We start from the raw sequence: 19,916 nt of genomic DNA on the forward strand, positions 1-19,916 counted from the left end.
TTGTTGGTGCAGCATTCATTCAGGACGGGTTATGCAATCGCGTCACGACTCAAAGTAACACACGCACGTCGAAGCTTCTTCGTCAAGGGTGAACATAAAATGAAGCCGGTTGTTTCGTACCTTCGATACCATTGTGTGCGACATGAGTACGTAATTTGTTTGTCAGATGACTTCTGTTGTCGGATTTGTTTTAGCTAAACCCGCCGGTGGCTCTATCAGCGGTATCTCCGCCAAGCACTCCGGCAAAGACTCGTCCAAAGAGGGAGAAAAACGAAAGAGTCCAATGAAACGTACGGACGGTAGAACGATTGATTCATTTCTTAACATACATTATGTTAATCTATAGATCATTTAACAACCGGCATAGTTCATCGGACGGACAAGTAAATCGAAAGAGAAAGGAATTTTGTCGGGATAGTTTTGTAAGTAAACGCAGCTGCACGGAAACGGAAGGAAACGGTCGGTGAGCGCAAGCACAGAAGAAGCAGCGATGAAGGCCATTTTATACATCACTCTATAAGTGTTTTCAATTAGTATTATTACTACCGTGTTTGGTATGGTGTTAAGTTGGTGTATTAGAGACAATTGCCGGAACTTGTAGCCGACACGTTTTAAAACGAACCAGATTATAGATCATCCTGCGTGTAAAGTGTGTTTGGGAACCCACTACCGTGCATCACTTTCCGCTTTTGCAGCGATAAAAATTGTTACTTTGCCATACAGCCATCATAGGTTTAAAATACCTGAACGACCACATTTGTTGTACGTATTGCGAAGAATAATTACGTTTAGTCGAGAGTGTTCGATAGCGAGTATCGAAAATCGTTTAGCCTGGTTTTTAGACAATCTCGTTAACTTTATTTTATTGCAAGAATATTTCTTTTTACGGCTCCACAGGCCACTTTGTTTGCCACTGCAGAATGAAATCTCATCTAGGGGGTAAACCATTCATCAATCGAAATGAATGTTTCAAGGAACACTTGATCTTTGGTTAGCACACGTGTGATGGATCTGTTTATGTTTATCTTTTTTTTTTGCCATCGAAATGTTATTCAGGATTCTTATTATATGTTATTCAAATTAACAGGATGTTTCAAGTAACATTGAAATGCTATAAACATTGGTTATGTTTGAGGAAAAAGCACTTTTCGTAATCAGTTGGGAGGCTTGTGCGTGGCTTTGTGTATTTTAGAAGCCATTTTGTTGATTTATTGATTTAACATTCTAACATAGGCGCGAAAGATTTTTACGAAAATGTACGTATCAATTGCAAGCACTCTGTAAAGCAAACGAAAACGAACGGAAATAATATCGAATGCTGTTTGTGCAATACTGAATCTAAATTTACACCAAAAAATCTCTCCTTCCTGTTACGCTTTTGGAAGTGCATTTGCATTTATTAACGTGTCTCCAATTAATTTTAGAACAAGATAAAAAGAAAATAGAGCTTCGACAAAGATGCTGTTAATTTCGATAGTCTTAAACCGTGTTCGCATAGCGGGGACTCCAAGGCGGTCCCTAGTGTTTCGGTTGCATGCCCGAGCCTTGCAAATATCATTTAAAAACTAGTCATTGATTCGTTATGCTCAGTCAATCAATCGTCTGTGTATGGTGCTTATTTAATTCTGTTTATTTATTGTGTTAATCTGCCCCGCCCGCGAGAGCCATGTTTCTGTGTAGAAAATTATGTTATATACCAAAGAACTGTGGCGTATGCAGACAGAATCAGTTTCCCAGCTAACAATAGCACGTGAAAACGTGGCGTAAAAATTAATAACCAGTCTAAAATTACCAAAAATAAAACGCCACAAAAGGGGCAGAAAAATGGATGACCCATTCACAGCCATATAAAAAAATGTTACGAATAATAAATCGCATTGGTTAAGGCTAGAAGAGAAATAAGTTCGGTTTTGTTAATGCTTTCTCGGTTAAAACCGCGTCGTTGTGTTGACATTTGGAGTGGCGAAAGAAGAGAAGGAATAGAATGGGATTGACGATGACCGAATGCGGTGGACGGGAGGACGAAGGAATGATCCTTGCCCTAGGATAGCTAATTGTTAGTAATTTAAACGTAAAGTAATGAAACGGATATGTGTTATTGCTGTGTACACCATCAGGGTTTGAAAAAGTTTGCTGTAAAAAGAGAGAGAGAGAGAGGTAGAGAAAGAGAGTGAGTTAAAAAACGTACAGTATTCTATTTGTTTTCTTCCTTTTTGGTAGTGCAACAATTATTTACAGTAGCGGGTGTGGTGAGGGTGGTGTGTAATGATGAATGTTAACTAGTTGGAAAAGTATATAATGATAAGCGAAACGAACGACGGAACCAAAGAAGTTGCGGGTGGATGTGCAAGTAAAACAGTGCAGTGCGAGGCGCGAAACAATTTATATAAATCATTTAACTGCGTTGAGATACATTTCCTTCCAAAAACGTCGCATATCTCGTTGCTGTTTGTAAAGAAGATAAACGGGCGGCCATTACTTTGATCGCTTGATGAACAACGGCAAACAAACAAATAAAACAGAATAATCTCATACTGCATCAAAATGCGAATGAATTGTATCATTGCATTGCGTTTCGTTTCGTGTGCCGCAGCACAACAATCTACTGTTAATGAACAAAGGAACAAAATCCCGCCAACAACCCGCAGCACCACGTGCACAAAAGGTACATAAAGATATGCATTGAGCGCAATTTATGTAATGTTGTAATGTTGTATTTAGTTGTTATTACTATCGTTTAACGTGTTTCGACGTGTGTGCGTATGTGTGTGTGTTTGTGCGTGTGACTTTGATTGTGATTGTGTCCGCTGCTACTGCTACAGCACGAAGACGGAAAGTCCCGGAAAAGGAAAGGAAACTATAATTACACACACATTAAAGATGTTAGTAGCCTATTACTGCGACGAGGTTGCGAAAAACCGGCAGTAACCGAGGCTTCGAGCTTTCATATACGGGTGCGTGTGTGTGTGCCCCGCCCACGTGCACGTGTTTGGGGAACTCCATCAGCGGGTGGGAGGGATGGAAAATCGGCTCTAAAAGGGCGCAAAAGCAAAGTTGTGTTTCTTTTTGTTTTGTTGACTGAGAAACAGTTCGCATTGCGTCTAGAGCTAGTCAGGGTGATAACATTAGCACAACATTTACCCGGTCACATGTGTGGTGACGACCGAACGCACCCGGATAGCATACGTTTTTTTTTGCGTAGCATGAGGTGAAAGAAGGATTACACAAATCTCTAAAGAAAGCCCATGGCTATGCAAGCACCCCCGGAGGTCAAATTGGACCCACAGAAGCAGAAAGTAACTCAAACAAAACATAATGCGCACACATAGAGCCGATGTTGGGGGAGTAAATGTGGTGAGACAAAACTGGGAAGAATAAGAAGAAGAGAAAAAAAAACACAAAATCCGTCTGATAATATTTAATGAAAAGATACATTGGAAGCTCGTGAAGGGGATGTTAGGGAAACCCATTGAATGCAAAGTGAAGCAGAGCGAAACATTGAGAACACAAGCACGCTAGCAGAGAAAGGAACAAGCAAACCTCCGTGTTCTTCGTCGCTGCTTCCAAAAACCAAACGGTGAGAGGAAAACAAATAAGTGGCGAGTGGCCCCGAGTAATGGTTTTAAACAGCAGCAGCAGCGCCTCCGTTTGGACGATCCCCGACACATCGTGCCCGACAGAAGGCGTTGTGGCTCTAGGTTAAATCGGTGAAATGTTGTAGAATATATTTTGAAACCGGGGCAAGATGATGCCCAAAATCCAGCAAAACCCCAACTTGCCCGGCCCCGAATCCAGAGGGGGGGGGGGGGGGGGGGGAGGGCGAAGTTTATGCGTACGTTGCGTATAAGTGTTAGCCGATGAGGAATGTCCGCGAACGAGCGAAAGGTGGTATGTCCGTGGTTCTGTTTGTGCGTACGCGCTTGTATGACAGGGAATGTGAAGAATGATTGAATGTTAGAGATAGTGAATAATAATTGCACCGAATATGCTATTTGAACTGCGCCAGCACAACCAAAAACTAATCTCGTTAACCATTACATCAGAGTTGAGCTTTTTTAATATGTTTGTCCATAGGGGCACAAAAGGATATTTTGGATCCTAAGGTCCTAAAATAAAATTATACAATTTTAATCATTTTTGAAACAAAATATTTGAACCATTTTCGCAGATAAACTCACATTTGGCCATGATTTTGGAACTGCATGCGTCCAACAGATCCAAAACCATTGAAAAAGTCTGTTTATCTATGAAAGTTGTTTAAGTTCTTTGTTCCATGTTAATTTCACCCATTCCTGGGGTTAAAGATACATTTTAAAAATGTTTTAAATTGGTTAAATTAATTATGCGGAAATAAAATAATACCTACCTCCTGCTAGCTCTCCCGAAAAAGAGAGCTCGATTGGGAATCAAATCTAGTCATGAGAGAGGTCCATTTGATTTGTTTTGATTGTTTGAACAATTCTTGGATAACAATTAGCAAGAGAACTTTCTGGGTATATAACTGTTATCCTTTTTTTTAACTTCTATTGTGTAGTATTCTTTCGGTAACCAAATTTTCACTCCGGCACGGAACATGAAGCCTATAAGCGAAAGGACAAGCGAAATCATGCAAACCACGTGTTTAGGAGAATGCACTTTACAAGAACATTCATATTGGTATTCTGGCTGGCGCGCGGCATAGACATTCGTGTACCTTAGGATGCATGTTAGGTAGCGTAAACACACTATAAAAATAATTAAACAGTAACAACCACACACAGAGAAAGGGAGCGACAGAGAGAGATACTGGAGCACACAAGGAGCAGAAGGAATAAAACGAAAGCAAAGAACATCAGTACTCTCAATCTAATCTAGTGCTCCTTGCGTAGTGTGAAACAACAAACAACCTATAAAACTACGAGTATCGTGTACATGAGCATATACCAAAAACAAACAACAAACAAACATAAAAAGAAGCGAACAAGAGTAACCAAAGCACATTCAATTCAAGTGGTTGGAAAAACAGAAAAAAAAGAATGAATAAATTTTCGTTAGCAAGAAACAAAACAGCCTCGTGCATTTGGTTTACGGAATGGAACAGTCTCGTGTGCAGCCACACAACAACTACACGAGAACATTATATATTGATGAACATATATATACATATACCTATAAGAAAAATTAAAAGTGAGAAAATAAATTAAGAAATTTATAACCGAAAGGGATTCTAGGAGGGGATAAAACCGGAGCTACAAGAAGAAGAGAAAGCTGCAAGTAAATTGAAAAATATATGGTTTTAAACAATTGATAATCCTCGTGTTCGATGAAACACAAAGATAGAGAGAGAGAGAAAAACAGTAACACACACACGCATAATGCTAAGTAAACAAATAAAACAAATCTTGCTGGCGCACTGTGTAGTGAAGAGGAAGTAGTAGTTATACTGCTAAGAGTTTAATTTGGTGGAAGCAGCATTTATACAAGGCTGCCGGAGGTAGGATAAAACACACATTGGTTAAGAAACGATTCAGAAAATATTTTTTTGAAGCAGAAAACAATTTATGTTATGATAACGGGGACACGACATATGACGACGTTCACCTCAAATTTGTGCGGAATATAGCCCCACATTTGTTGCACGTACGGTGTCGACCTAACCCAAGAAAACACTCCAAATTTAACTTTTATTTCTAACGTCTTTCCTATTATGGTATTTATTTTCGTTATCGTATTGTAGCTTTCATTCAATACAATCGCTCGAATATCGTCCTGCGCAGAGAATTTCCTACCGGTATAGTCCCTGGGGAAAGTTTATCGAACAAAGCAAAACAATTTAGGGAATCGACATAACCGACTAATCAAAAACCTAAATGTCCCACCGTGTCCACCCGAACCACCACCCTTCTTATCCCTCTTTCCTCCATCATTTACTAAATTTTACAAACCAGCGTGTGTGCAACCATTGTTTTATTTTTCTCTAGGTGTTCGTTTGAAAGTGTGTGTGCTAGTGTGCAAGTGTGTGTGTGTGTGTGTGTGTACGAATGTGAGTAAATAAATAGACAAGAAAAAAGGCGTTTACAAGAAGTACTCTTACATCGCCTTAACAAATGATAAACTTTCCTCGGGATTCAACGATCAGCATAATCCTTTGCCAATCGATTTGCAGAACAGTTCTGAATGATGGTCGCGAATAGTTTCAAGTCATTTGGAGCATGGACCTTCGAGTTTCTTTTTGTTTCATTTGATTTCGGGTTGTTTTTTGATCACGAATCTGAAGTTTTAACATTGAACAAATTAGGTTTTGGGAAAGCGCGGTTGGTATAAATAAATCGTATTTGTGCACCGGGTGTGATAACAATAAATCCCAAACCTGCTTTTTCGCCAACACCGGAAGGATGAAGAAAGTAGTCGTTATCCACCCTCCTGGAAACGGACTACTTGGATGTAATCTCGATAGAATACATGAGAGAAGCAAACACAAACCAAACCCAACCATTGGAAAACCCCACTGCTTACAAAAGACTCGTAAATGGAAGTTAATGGTGAATGGTGGTAGTGCTCTAAGACGATAGTATGTACATTTACCTGCATTGAGAAAAGCGAATTGGTTGCAATATGCAAATGGCAAGGAGGAAAAACATGTGGGTCAAATATCACGCGACACGAACACGGGAAAACATACAACAAATAGGTAAGGGGTCGGTGAGGCCAGTGCCTACTTGGTGAGAAAAATGGTGAGAAGAGAAAAAAGTGTCACAAGGTGCGCGCTGGACAGCGGACAACGGAATGTCCCAGCGTTTTCCCCCGATGGGCCCTTGGCTCTTTCCCATTTTCTCGCCAAGTGCACGTGGCCATCGAAAACTGCTGCAGTGCGGAATATGTTGCAAACGGAAAACAAACACTTCCGCCGTTATTTTGACCGAAACACGTCGACCTCTTGCGGGTAGCATATTTGCTGCGAACATAAAATGGCATAATTATGGGGTCGCCCGTTAGTGGAGGACAAAGAGAGAGAAAGTGAGAGGGGGCAGGAAAATTTGTCGAGGGAAAAGAGTCGGGGCAATTGATAAGTGAGACAAATGTAAACGATACCCCTCTATTTGGTGTCCTCGTGTGACGGTTTTGGGAATATGTTAGGAAACCACACAACAAATGGAAAACGTAGCCTGCTGAAGAGATAACCCCACTTTTATGGAGTAAAAAGGCTAACTGAAACAAACAAAATAATACAAACAGAAGAAAAATACCTTATCACCGAACACCGTGCTGCATGAGCAACCGATACCAAACCAGTAAATAGCTGTTGTGTAAGACATTGTGAAAAAGGGCGAGCAGCAGCAGCAGTGTTGGGACAAGTTTTCAAAGAAGCAAAAGCACACACAAAAATCTCAAGAAACAAACAAAAAAACACATAGCGTCGTATGTAGAAAGAAGACATTCATTCGAAACAAGGAGCAAACAAAACAGAGAAAGAGAGAATGAATATATGAATATAAATACCAAAAATATTATATAACAAGAAATAAATATATATATACATATATTAAAATATGTGATTATACCACGAAGTCTCCAATGTTACTTTACTTTTGCTAGATTACGTCGATTTCTACTCCATCCGAATTACCCCATGTTCGTGCTTAAACTTGTTTGAAAAAATATTTCTAAGTTATTATTGATTAAAAATATTTTTTATTTAAAAAGCTTATTTAATTCAATACTATTAATTTAAAAAAGTAAAAATAATTTTCGACGAGGATGGGATTCGAACCCACGCGTGCAGAGCACATTGGATTAGCAGTCCAACGCCTTAACCTCTCGGCCACCTCGTCACGATGGCGGGGCGTGCTCGGTGTGTTATAAGAATTGGTGGTGGTGAATTCGTTTATGAGGAAACGGAGTTTTACCCATTAAATAGGGTAAAATAGGTTTAGGTAATAAACAAGCTGTTGTTGAATGTTAAATAAACCATTTGAGTTGTTTTCTTTAAGAGCGAAAGGACACAACATAATTAACACTTAACACCTGATGAACCTAATGAAAAAACCAACAATTAAGACATCCACATACTGTACTGTGAAAAAGAATGAAATAATACTGTGTGATTAACTTATGCTACCGCAAAGTTGTTGTTTTGTGATAAATTGACATAAAATGTGACGCATCGCTAAAAATAGCCTAAAACACTGTTTAGCCATCTGGCGGCAAAATAAACTTTTTCCCGACGAGGATGGGATTCGAACCCACGCGTGCAGAGCACATTGGATTAGCAGTCCAACGCCTTAACCTCTCGGCCACCTCGTCTTGCTGTGAAGGTCAGCCAAATGCTCAATAAATTCTGAACAGGCAAATATGCTGATAGTTCAACTTGAAACAGAAAATCTTCAATGTCAAGATTCAGCAGTCAAGAGCAAACGAAACCTTTTTGAATGGAAATAAAATATAACAAATCAGTTTTTTTAAATCGCTTCAATTGGTAAAACAAAAAACATTCATTAAAAACGCAGCATTATAACGACACGGGGTAATGATCACATATTTCACGTGATTAAAATCGGACTACATCATATGTAAACGTTTTCCCGTTGTAACCTTGAACGGAAAAAGCCGAGAAAATAAACAGAAAAATAAATAAATATTTTTTTTCTTCTTCTCCTGTCATCTTTAACCATCTCGACGATTGACTTTCGCCCTTTCCCGAACCGAGGGCACATATGACATATGCCTCCCCCACAACATGCCCCTCTACGTGGTTAAACCATCGTCATTCGTCGCCCCGCGTCGGAATCTGTTAAATGGGGGTATACGCGGTTTACTACTGGCCACCGACACGGCTTTACTTCCGAGGCCAATAAAAACACAGATGTTTTTCTCGGTGGCCATCCGGTTCAGCACAAAGGGACTTGGTGTGGTTCTTTTTGGCATTTGCTGCCTGTCCGTTGGACGAATGTGAGAACGTCATAATTTTCTAGAGGATTTCCACTGCAATGACGCCCGGCGACAAGGAAAACGCACATAAACACACCATGTGCTGCAGGAGGACTTAATTTTAGCAAAGTGCACGCGAAATCGTGTTTTAAGCTGGTTTGAGCGGTCGAAGAATTGATATGCACAATTTATCAAAACTTTGGCCACAACTAAATCCTACTTACTAATTGGTAGGGGAAAGTGGATCCAAATGTGCCAGCGAAAGACAGGTTTTACGCTCAATTATGAGTTCAAGAACTAAAATTTTAAAATTAGTCGTAAATTTGTTGAGTAGACCACGAGTGATTAATGTTTTTCGCTTTGTGGATGTATGGTGCCTCACCTTATATTAATTTAACAAATTAATTTTAATTATTATTATCCTTTTTCCCAACAAGCATACTCAAGTGTTCGTAGGCACTTTCTCTGATCCGTGAACAAACTAACCTCGACAGGAAACGGGAAAACCCATCCCAATTCAACAAGATCGCAACCCATTTCTTAGTGCAGCTGGCGTTAGTCCGTCTGCCGTGTCTGTCTGGCGCGTGTGTCTGTGGTCATTTCGGTGGCGTTGTTATGGGGGGGAAAAAAATCCCCCCACATTTATAAAGCTAGCGCGCGCTTTCCACGAGCCGGAAAATTGTTACCAAAACATACGCGCGCGCGTCCGTGGCGAATTTCCCATTCCCCGTCGTGTAGTGTGGGGGCACAAATCACAGCACATTAAACTGTTGGTGGCGGTAGTTGTTGCTACAGTATCGGCCGAACCGGTCGTCCCTCGGGAAAGCGCTTCATCTGGGCGCTCAACAAGTGGGTGGCGTGCATACGGGAGGTTTTGTTTTTTGGGCCAAAGCAACCCTCCTCGCGAAAATTGGTTAGACGCGATATATCGACCAAACTGTGTTGCCTTGCGGCGCTGTTGTGTGGTGTCCACGAATTCCCTCATCGGGGAACCTCAGTGTGGTGGAACGTTTTGAAGCGAAGACACGCCTTACGCCAGAAACAGTGAGCTACGAAAGCTGGATCGGTGATATTTTCTTTGCAAAGAACAAGATGAAATATCCAAACACACTCGATCTGAACACCTACCGGGCGTACATGTGCGCTCGGCATCTGAACCGCGACAAGAGTCGCCAGCTGGACGCCATTAATCTCGACTGGGACCTGAACGTGCCGGAACCGTTGAAGATCCTGTGTCTGAAGGCGATTGCCGACAACTGGATGACCGTGCCGTACTTTCGTGAGTTGCCACTGTGCGAGGATCGTCAGTATCTGCTTGATCTACTCGATCTCCACTTCCCGCTGGAGAACCTCTGTGCACGTGTACGTAGTGATGCGTTCTGGATGCGGGCCTTCCATAACCGGTGGCGTAACTTTGCACCGATAGAGGTTGGAACGAAGCCCTGGATCCGGATCTATCTCGAGCAGCATCTGTCGGAGATGGTGGAGCACCTGAAGCCGACCGACTACGATCAGGAGAGCGTTAAAAAGATCGTTGACTTGTGTTCACCTTTCGTGCGGGAACTACGTGTCGAGCGCCTGCAGCCTTCACTGTCCGACAACAGTGATCATGTGCCGCTGGATGCGATTCTGGCAAATCTAAGGCGACTGCAGCGGATCAGTCTGACGTACGATGTAAAGGACGTTGGGCATAACTTTTTCCTCGGCTGTGCGACCATCACGGAGATGGACGTGAAGCTTATGACGCAGGGCCTCGAACGGTGCACCGAGCTGACCGAGTTCCGGCTGCACAGCAGCAAACTCGAGCCAACTATGATGAAGCGCATCAGTATCGCCCTCAACAAGGGTTGCCCGAATCTGCGCACGATCGCGTTCCCTCACTGCCGTTGCGGAGATATTGGCCTGCGAGCGTTCTGTGAGCCGATCACCCCGAAATCTTTCCCCAACGTACGGGAGGTCATTTTGACCAACAACTTCCTGTGTAAGTAATGGCATGGTGCCAACAGCTGCGGGGTATTTTATACATTTCAATGTCTTATTCCACGTTAGCTCCGGAGAGTGTACAGGAGTTGACGTGGCGCTTGCGGCATCGTAAAATTGAGCGTTTGGATTTGAGGCTTAATCCTATCCTCACCGAGGGGGCCGTCTTTGTAATGACCAGCGTGTTCCAAATGCCACTTAAGGAGTGAGTTGCCCAGTGCTTCGTACCACACGCAACTTGGCGCGATGATTGATGAAATCGTTTGCATATCTATTTTCGTTCCCTTCCATCTAGTCTCAATCTTAGCTGCTGCTCGATCGACGAGCAGATCGAGGAATATCTGCTGATGCTGATACGATTCAACTACACCATCAAACGCTTGGACATATCCTCCAATCATCTCGGGCCGGCCATGGGCGAACGATTGCTGCAGCGTGTCTACGAAAATAACACCCTCCAGCAGTTCGATTTGCGCAACACGAACATTTCGTACGACGTGCGCGCGATCATCGACGAAGTTATATTGGAAAATCGTGATCCACACAGTTTACACAAGTGGTAAGGTCATCAAGAAACAGGACATGCGACACGCATTTGGACAGTGTTATTTATCGCTTGCATGGGACTGCGTGTTTGATACGGGTTCTTGTATAAATATTTGTGTATTTAAGTGTGGTTTTGTGAGTTCAAAGTATTTAATAAATAATGAAATATTGCAGAAGAGGCGTGAAGCATTGCTGATCTTTAGGTTTAAAATAAATATTCAAGATAAAATCTTTTTTTCATTATAATTTATTATTCTTAATTATATAAACGATTTTTTCAAACTGACAGTATGGAAAACGCACAAACAGGAATTTTGAATATTGTGCCCTTGCAGCATTTCAGTCCTTTTAACTAGTGGTGGGTAAATCAAATCTAATAGATTCGGATCCAATCAAATCTTAAACCAATAACAGGATTCGAAACCCAAACAAATCAATGTTGATTCGAATCCCAAATGAATCAAATCTGACTTGAATCCAAATGGAATCAAATTTTTAAAATCTGTTAAATGGTATTCAAATCATTAGAATTCGACAAATGGGTGTTCAATCCGTTAGAATTTTGATGGGATTGAATCTTCAAATCTTCCGAATCCCTATTTTGCCAACACTAGACTGCAATTTACTTCGTCCAATCAGCGTCGACCACAACATCCGTGCTGTCAAGCGACTTGTCAAAATCGCTCGAAGCCGAGTGATCCAAAAACACGTCAGTTGTCGAATGAAAATCTGCACCGACGGAGGATTTCGGATACAGTTCGCGGAGTTCTGTCCGTCGCATGCCAGTTGCAAAGCGGAAGGCTGTGAGATAAATATTACGCCAGTGATGCGATTATCTTAGGGACAAGAAATCGTAATTCTTGAAGGCTCGAGTGTTTTCATTTCGATCAAACAGTGCTCCGGTAAAGTACGAAAACAATCGTGGCGCAGGAGGAATCGCCCGTGGCAGCAGGAAGGAGGCATATTTACACACGAAAAGGAACAAAAACGGGTTCAAAATGTTGTTGAATATTCACGACATGTCACAGCTGGCCGATAGTCGCAGATTGGGCACAGTGCTGCTCTTCCTATTAATAGAACTGTTCTTCGAAGGTAAGTGAAGGAAGTGTGGTTCCGTTTCTTAGACGTTCCCACGCAGCGTACGGTTTTCTTCAAGATACCGTTCCACGCAATGTAGGCACTGACGTGTACCGTTTGTTGTTAGCTTCTCCTTGTCAACAATGCGATCGAACGATTGATCGCTACAGTTTTTCGTTACCAGCCGGCACATAATTGTTGAAATTCCCGCTTTTCCGATAGGTGCTGAAACTGCCTCACAAGCCGAAATCGATCGGCATCTGGAAATTGGAAGGGATTTCCTTGCGCGAGGTCAGCTCTCGGATGCATTAACTCACTACCATGCAGCAGTTGGTAAGTTTAAAGTGTGTACACAATGTAAATCATCACGGCAGTGTTGGAACCATGCGCGACAAAAACTTCGCTTGTTAAACAAAAGTTGTTTCCTCTTTAACCACGTTCTCTTTGTTGATAGAAGAAAGTTGCAAAACTTTGTCTTGAACATCCATTCCGTAGACTCCATTGGAATGTTTAGTTTTGTACAATTGTACAATCATTCGTCTGCCCCGTTGTAGCAAGTGAATGTCTAAGTTGACAATCTTTTAATTCTTATCAATCAAAACATGGTTCTTCTTGATGTAATCCCAATAGCGAAACGACACGTAAATTTTTTACTTTCATGTTTACTTTGTCTGTTTCGAGTGACGTGTCTTTTCGTATGTCTCTTCTTGACACTTGCTCTTTTTTCATCGGTAGATTTGATAAGAGATAAGACCCTCCTCATTTGATTGTTTATTTAAATATTTTTTCTTTTCTTTCTTTCCTCACGAAAAAAACACTTGCAGAAGGCGACCCGGACAATTACCTGACGTACTTCAAACGTGGTACGGTATATTTCGCCCTCGGAAAAGCCAAATTCGCCATCAATGATTTTTCGCGCGTGCTCGAGCTGAAGCCAGATTTTATGGCCGCCCGGGCGCAGCGTGGTTCCGTGTACCTGAAGATGGGCGATTTTGAGAACGCTGAAATGGACATGATGGTCGTGCTGCGCAACGATCCGCACAACCCGGAGGTAAACGTCCATTTCAGCCGGATCGGCCCGGCCCGCGATCAGTGGGTGTTGTGCGTAGACCTGATGGAACGGGGTGACTTTAATACGGCCGTCGCGCTCCTAACCCAACTGCTGGAGGTGTGCCCCTGGGCAGTGGAAATCCGGGAGGCTCGTGCCCAGATGTACCTCCGGCTCGGGGATCGTATGGCCGCGGTCAGTGATTTCCGCTCGGTGAACCGATTATCTCACGATAGTACCGACGGGTACTACCAGCTGTCGCGCATTCTTTACGACATCGGTGATTCCGGTGCAGCTCTGAAGGAGATTCGCGAGTGTCTGAAGCTAGATCCGGAACACAAAGACTGTTTCCCGTTCTACAAAAAGATCAAGAAAGTGGACAAGGTGTACGTCGATGCACAGACGGCACGAGAGGAGCAGCGGTATGCGGATTGTATTGCTTCCGGCGAAAAACTGATCAAATTGGAACCGGATGTCCCTATGATTGTGTACAACGGCAAGCAGCTGCTATGCAGTTGCCTGCTGAAAGACGAACAATTCACGTCATCTGTGAGCCGATGCCGGGAAGCACTCGATATTTACGCCGACCCGGAGGTGATGTGTGATCGGGCGGAGGCTCTTGTCGGTGCCGAGATGTACGATGAAGCCATCGCACAATACCGCGAGGCACTTGACATCAACGACAACCTTCAGCGGGCAAAGGATGGCATCGAGCATGCCCAGAGGGTACAGAAACAAGCGGAACGAAGGGACTACTACAAAATCCTGGGCGTGAAACGGTCCGCCACGAAGCAGGAGATAGTGAAGGCGTACCGAAAGGCGGCACAAAAGTGGCACCCCGATAACTTCCAGGGCGACGAGAAGAAGATGGCCGAGAAGAAGTTCATCGATGTGGCCGCGGCTAAAGAAGTGCTGACCGATCCGGAGAAGCGAAGGCAGTTCGATGCCGGGCAGGATCCGCTCGATCCGGAGGCGGGCCGCAACGGATTCGGTGGAGGCAATCCATTCCATCACTTCCAGCACGGGTCCCCGTTCCAGTTCAAATTCCACTTCACGTAGGAGGGAATGTGTACGTGAAAAACATCCCCTAGCCTTCGTTCCTTTCTAAATTTATGAAGCGGCGTTGCTTTGCAGATTGCGGCACCTGCCAAAGGTAAAACAAAACACGCGCAATAAGAGATGCTGCCTGCTCAGGATAGTGTGTTTTTCTTCGCTGTGTGACAGGAAATTACAAACCAGAAGCAAACTTTAAGAATCGAAGAGAAGAAATGTCGATGAAACTCTGGAGGATGGTGATCGTTTAATAGTGTGCCAGCTTTAATTTATTCCTGATCGGAGGATGTACTCTGCATCCGTTTATGTTTTGATGTTCAACAAGCAGAATTTTCCGCGATCATGAAATGAACCGTAGCAATGATCTTTTACCAATACAGGGTCTACTGAAAAGTTGAAACGAGCATTCGGTTCGTGTGTTACAAAATTAAAGACGTTAGAGATTGCAGGGATCATACCTTTTAGTTCGCACGACATTTCGGGAATCGATATCATGAGGGGCGAGTCCTTATAACGGTTTGAAGAAGTATTTTAAATCAGTTGATTTCCCCAAAGGAATGTAAATGCGTCGGTCCACCCGCAAATCTGTTCCGTCGAGTGACTGAAAATGTTTGATGATGATAAAACGACTGCGGAATAAATAGCTTGTTAACATACATTTGTAAATAATAATATTGCTTCTATCACCAATTAAACCTAAAAAATAATACAATAAAACATTAGTGATATTAGTAACAAAGCAATGTTTCGTTAAAGCTAATTTATGTTTATGTAAACCTGATGACTGATTCATTTTTGTATGACCCAGAACTTGATATTTTGGTAATGAATCAAATTCAAATTAGATTTGCTCAACGTTTTGTTGGGATAGGTGCTTTGAATGACTAGCCACCGTCTAATTTTCTAAAAAGCAATTATTTCTTGTGGGAATCTACGAAACAAGAATGAATTATAAAAGCAGGAATGCAAATCCTTTTACACACGGAATATTCCATTCTGCTGGATAGAAAACTAATGAAGAAAGTTCAGGAAGTATTTTCAACATTTGTTAAATTCCTTTTAAACTAATAACTTGGGGATTTTAGCTAAATGTACGCATTTTCGTTTCACGTTGCTGTGAATTTACCATGCAATGCTCAACCGCCACATGTCATGTGATTGGAAGAATTCAACCCCAGCGTATAACCAAGTGGAACGCCAGCGAGGAGAAGCGGAAACAGCACAAACGTCAGATGACAGCGACTGACAAGCCTCCTCTCTCTTTTTCCGGCATCGTGTACTGTAGCTGGACACATTCTGTGAAAGGTAGTGCAAAATTATCGTAAAAACTCTACAAAAACCGACGCATTTTGCATTATTCCTAGATAAATCGATAGAGTGTATGCTTCTCGTTACCGTGCGTAGATATTTCTGTATTTCTGTCGTCGATATACTCGAGAAACAACCGGAAATTTAACGTTTGTTGACACTCGACCTCGGTGTCCTGCTGTTCACGGGTGGTTGGAATTGTGTTATTACCCGTATTGGTTCATCTCCTGTGCTGTTTTCTTTGTTATCGGTATCGTGCCATGGCAAATGTTAAATATGCGTCCGTTTTTGTGGAGTTCACCACTATACCCATTAACATGACATCCGTATCCGTACCAAGCTCGGAGATCTAACATAAGTTTTCATTCGATTCCATTTTAGCCTAATCTAAAATGGCTGATACCGCTAAGAAACCGGCCGCTGCCAAGAAGGCCCCAAAGAAGGCTGAGGGCAAGGCAGCCGCCGCACCGGTCGCTGTCAAGAGTAAGAAGAACGATCTGGAAGCGATCCGTGCCCGTATCAAGAAGGCGAAGGAGCAGCGCACTCCGAAACCTAGCCTGCCCCGCCCGAAGAAGAGCTTCGGCCGGCTGTGGGCCAAGGCTACATTCACCGGTTACAAGCGTGGCCTGCGTAACCAGCACGAAAACCATGCACTGCTGAAGATCGAGGGCTGCCGCAACCGCAAGAACGTCCTGTTCTACATTGGCAAGCGATGCGTGTATGTGTACCGTGGCAAGTCCAAGATCAACGTTCCCGGACGACAGAAGAAGTCCACCCTCCGCGCCATCTGGGGCAAGATTACCCGTTCGCACGGTAACAGTGGCAGTGTGCGTGCCCGATTCCGCAAGAACCTGCCCGGTCAGGCCATGGGCCATCGCGTCCGTATCGTAAGTACAATTCAGATACAGATCATTCGACGATGCGGGAATTACAATTCGGCCTTTTTCCCTTTTCTTATTTTATTTCAGATGCTTTACCCATCGCGTATTTAAATGGAAGTAAATCGTGTGTACATTTATAATGGAATCCAACAATAAAAGAGCGAAGATGAGTTCCTCCAGGAGAAACGGACTTCTGTTATGTTGGTAACTTGGCTGTGTGCTTGAATTTTTCTAATCTCCCGTAGTCCAAAAACCTATCGATACATTTGCATAGTGATTGGAACCTGTTGATTATTAGTGCGAGGTTTATATGTATCGAGTGGAAAGTGTTTCGTTTGATATCTACTCGTTCGTCGTATGGTATAAGTTTTGAAAAGGACCCCAGGTTTAGGAAATGGTTCTCTGCTCCGACAAATTGATGACAATACTGATAAATTAATGTGAAAGAACCTCTAAACGATCGTTATGAGGTAAATTGTATGAATATCTTTTCAGTACAGTTTAATTATGATAATATCAATTGTTTCAACATCATTTGGGCTCAATCATCCGCAGTCAAAACAAGAACAAACAATATGAAATATGTTCATGATTTTTTCTTCTTCTTGGCGTAACGACCTCTTGGTCATTCCTGCCCGTTAAGGGCTTACGAGACTTGTTTCCCTGTTGTACGTGGATAGTCAGTCCTCTCGTACAGGGGAGGGTCCGGTCTCGGTTGGGATTCGAACCCACGCCGTCGAGGTGGTGAGCCCCGGCGCTCATGGGCCGATTTTCAAACCGGCGCTACCGCTCTGCTGTCGCGGACCCTCATGATTTTTTATGGACACTAAAATCTAAAATACACCTCAGAAATTTTCCAACGTTCCAACTGAAGGCAAAAAAACGCCTTACTTCAAAGCACCTGCTTCACTCCTCGTGGCACGAACACTCTTTTGCCCACGACAGAGCCCGCGCCAATCCATCAAAAACTAATTAGGAAATTGAATTCAACGTTGGAACAACGACGGGTGATGAGACAGCTTTTTCACAGCACAAGCGCCTTCAAGGACATGGCACAGGACAAAGCTAGAAGGAAAGAAAATTTCACCAAATTACCATCTGATGCGAAACATGTCTCTTTGGGGAATAAGCTGATGCATTAAGAATCACTTTAATTTGAGTACTAAAATCTAAACAAAACTGAAAACCATGCTCCTTCCTAGCGTCCGGTCATCGCTTGCATAACCTTCCGAATGAATTTGGTGTTCGGGCAACGAGTTAGCTGGAACCGATACCTCGTTGAACCTCACCGGAGGGCAAACGAAATGGGTTCTCTAAAATCATTCTGGTTATGAATATTGAATTAATTGCACGCAATTGCTCGCCCGAGGACAGTCTTTCTCTTTCGCTGGCCACCTCGAGAATCGATCAGCTTGAGTGCTGACCAGCGCGATTAAGCTTTACGTTCTTCCTTCTCGGATGGCGGGCCCCTCGGGACGCCATCGCTGATGGAAATTAATTAATTGGAAAATGATACCGTCGATTGGCAGGTCGGTGTCCGTATCCGATTTCAATCAAGCGCATTCCTCCGGCAACAAAACAGAACATCGATGGTTCTGTTGTTTGAACAAGGGTCAGGATGTTTTAATGTCCGATTGGAGTAAACCAGGCATTATTTAGGATAACTGATGTTTGGTGGTACTTTTGGAAACAATCATGGGTTAAAAGTGCCATTTATAAAAATTACTTTTAATTTTATTTCGTATTTTTGAATACCATATGTAAATGTACATAAGTTGTAAATTCCTTAGTTTTGAGAAAAAAATTGAAAAATGCCGTTTTTTGCCTACCTGTCCCGATGCAATTACAACAGCAAGAACTCATGCTCTTTGTGCATTGAAGGTTGTACCGTCGTTGATGTGATATATTAGGAAAAAGCTCCTCCGGTTTCAAGTCATAAAACCGACCGAACCATATGACATGTTAATTATCCTACCACTTAAACCATCATGATGTGTTGAAAATTCATCAATTTGCTAATATCAATTACCGATCCGCGTGAACACTGCCAACTCATGCAAACGCTTCCAAACGGTTCGGGCCATTTTCACCGTTGCTAGGAATTGTGTTCGCATGTTGTCGTTGGTTTCGGGTAAAAGATTAGTCAGATCAGAAAGCATGCGAAACACGTTGTAAGACGTCGGATCTAACGATCGCCGGGCGAAGGTGCGTGCGAAAAGTTTTAATTTAATTAACGACTGAAAAGTGAACCAATTGCCCGTCATCTCCTCCTGGCGCTACTGATACCAAACTCGTATGTAACTCTTTCCATTTTAATGCTTCTTGCGAATCCTGATCTCCGAAGTATTAAGTCCTCACGTGAGTTGCACGATCGTGTGCGATCGACGAATGCTGGACCATTCCCATAAACCGGACGTGCCGTACCTACTTGCATCTTTTTCCTCCAACAACGTGCCGGCACGTGCAACACTTCTTTTATTGCTTGATTTGCTAGCGTGGAAAGTTTAAAAATTAGTTTAACTGCACGGCAGCTTTCTCGGATTGCGTGGGGGAGGGTTTTCTGTTGAAAGCAGACAAAACGGTTGGAAGACGAGGATCTTGCTTACCTTGCCGGACGTTGCTGGGAGGATACGAATGGTTGCAAATTCGTGATGTGGTAATCGATGCGGATGGCACGTTCCGACCTCACGAGATCCATTGTTAGTAATCATGAAAAACGTTGCTCTAAATATGGAATGTTTTCAAATAGTTCACACTGCAATTCCTTTTTCACAGTTTCATCCTTCGCCAGCATTACCGTCGGTCCCTAGCTAAAATCGGCCTGACCTTGTCCATCCCCTTACAAATATTCACACTAGTAGAAGTCCCCAGACTCAGCATGCGAACAGATTCTACTAAGGAAGACAAGCGCAATCATAAGATAAACCATTTTATGCTAATGCATCAACAATTTTCCAATTCCCTGCCAGCACGGGGTAAAACAATCTCCTCCCCCCCGTGTTGGCAACACGAGAGCCAAGAAAAAGTGAACCATATGTGATCACTTGAGGGGATAAAAATAGCACCGTTTTGGGCAACTACTGTAACGACTTATTGTCCACATCCGTTGCACTTGT

At 42.9% G+C, this 19,916-nt stretch overlaps 3 protein-coding genes and 2 non-coding genes across 5 annotated transcripts; 3 read left to right on the forward strand and 2 right to left on the reverse strand.

Annotated features, from left to right (window-relative positions):
• Positions 1–7,729: 7,729 nt before the first annotated feature.
• Positions 7,730–7,811, reverse strand: Trnas-gcu (transfer RNA serine (anticodon GCU)). The gene has a single exon. It is a non-coding gene; the product is annotated as a tRNA-Ser (tRNA).
• Positions 7,812–8,201: 390 nt separating this feature from the next.
• Trnas-gcu (transfer RNA serine (anticodon GCU)) lies at positions 8,202–8,283 on the reverse strand. Its single transcript has one exon. It is a non-coding gene; the product is annotated as a tRNA-Ser (tRNA).
• Positions 8,284–9,999: 1,716 nt separating this feature from the next.
• LOC131288674 (dynein regulatory complex subunit 5) lies at positions 10,000–11,450 on the forward strand. Its single transcript, XM_058317832.1, has 3 exons — positions 10,000–10,888; positions 10,957–11,092; positions 11,183–11,450. Exons 1-3 carry the CDS (start codon positions 10,000–10,002, stop codon positions 11,448–11,450), a joined length of 1,293 nt encoding a protein of 430 aa, XP_058173815.1.
• Positions 11,451–12,191: 741 nt separating this feature from the next.
• On the forward strand, positions 12,192–15,325 carry LOC131286230 (dnaJ homolog subfamily C member 3). The gene is made up of 3 exons (XM_058315158.1): positions 12,192–12,525; positions 12,733–12,843; positions 13,335–15,325. Exons 1-3 carry the CDS (start codon positions 12,432–12,434, stop codon positions 14,615–14,617), a joined length of 1,488 nt encoding a protein of 495 aa, XP_058171141.1. The 5' UTR covers positions 12,192–12,431; the 3' UTR covers positions 14,618–15,325.
• Positions 15,326–16,274: 949 nt separating this feature from the next.
• LOC131286183 (large ribosomal subunit protein eL33) lies at positions 16,275–17,008 on the forward strand. The gene is made up of 2 exons (XM_058315103.1): positions 16,275–16,806; positions 16,888–17,008. Exons 1-2 carry the CDS (start codon positions 16,312–16,314, stop codon positions 16,909–16,911), a joined length of 519 nt encoding a protein of 172 aa, XP_058171086.1. The 5' UTR covers positions 16,275–16,311; the 3' UTR covers positions 16,912–17,008.
• The last annotated feature ends 2,908 nt before the right edge of the window (positions 17,009–19,916 follow it).

Source organism: Anopheles ziemanni, chromosome 3 (genome assembly GCF_943734765.1).
Source record: "Anopheles ziemanni chromosome 3, idAnoZiCoDA_A2_x.2, whole genome shotgun sequence".
NCBI lineage: Eukaryota > Metazoa > Arthropoda > Insecta > Diptera > Culicidae > Anopheles > Anopheles ziemanni.

Coding starts and splice junctions, on each gene's coding strand:
- LOC131286183 (XM_058315103.1), top strand. CDS start 16,312: ATGGCTGATACCGCTAAGAAACCGGCCGCTGCCAAGAAGGCCCCAAAG. Junction 16,807..16,887: donor TGGGCCATCGCGTCCGTATC/GTAAGTACAATT, acceptor ATTTTATTTCAG/ATGCTTTACCCATCGCGTAT.
- LOC131288674 (XM_058317832.1), top strand. CDS start 10,000: ATGAAATATCCAAACACACTCGATCTGAACACCTACCGGGCGTACATG. Junction 10,889..10,956: donor TTTGACCAACAACTTCCTGT/GTAAGTAATGGC, acceptor ATTCCACGTTAG/CTCCGGAGAGTGTACAGGAG. Junction 11,093..11,182: donor TTCCAAATGCCACTTAAGGA/GTGAGTTGCCCA, acceptor CCTTCCATCTAG/TCTCAATCTTAGCTGCTGCT.
- LOC131286230 (XM_058315158.1), top strand. CDS start 12,432: ATGTTGTTGAATATTCACGACATGTCACAGCTGGCCGATAGTCGCAGA. Junction 12,526..12,732: donor AATAGAACTGTTCTTCGAAG/GTAAGTGAAGGA, acceptor CTTTTCCGATAG/GTGCTGAAACTGCCTCACAA. Junction 12,844..13,334: donor TCACTACCATGCAGCAGTTG/GTAAGTTTAAAG, acceptor AAACACTTGCAG/AAGGCGACCCGGACAATTAC.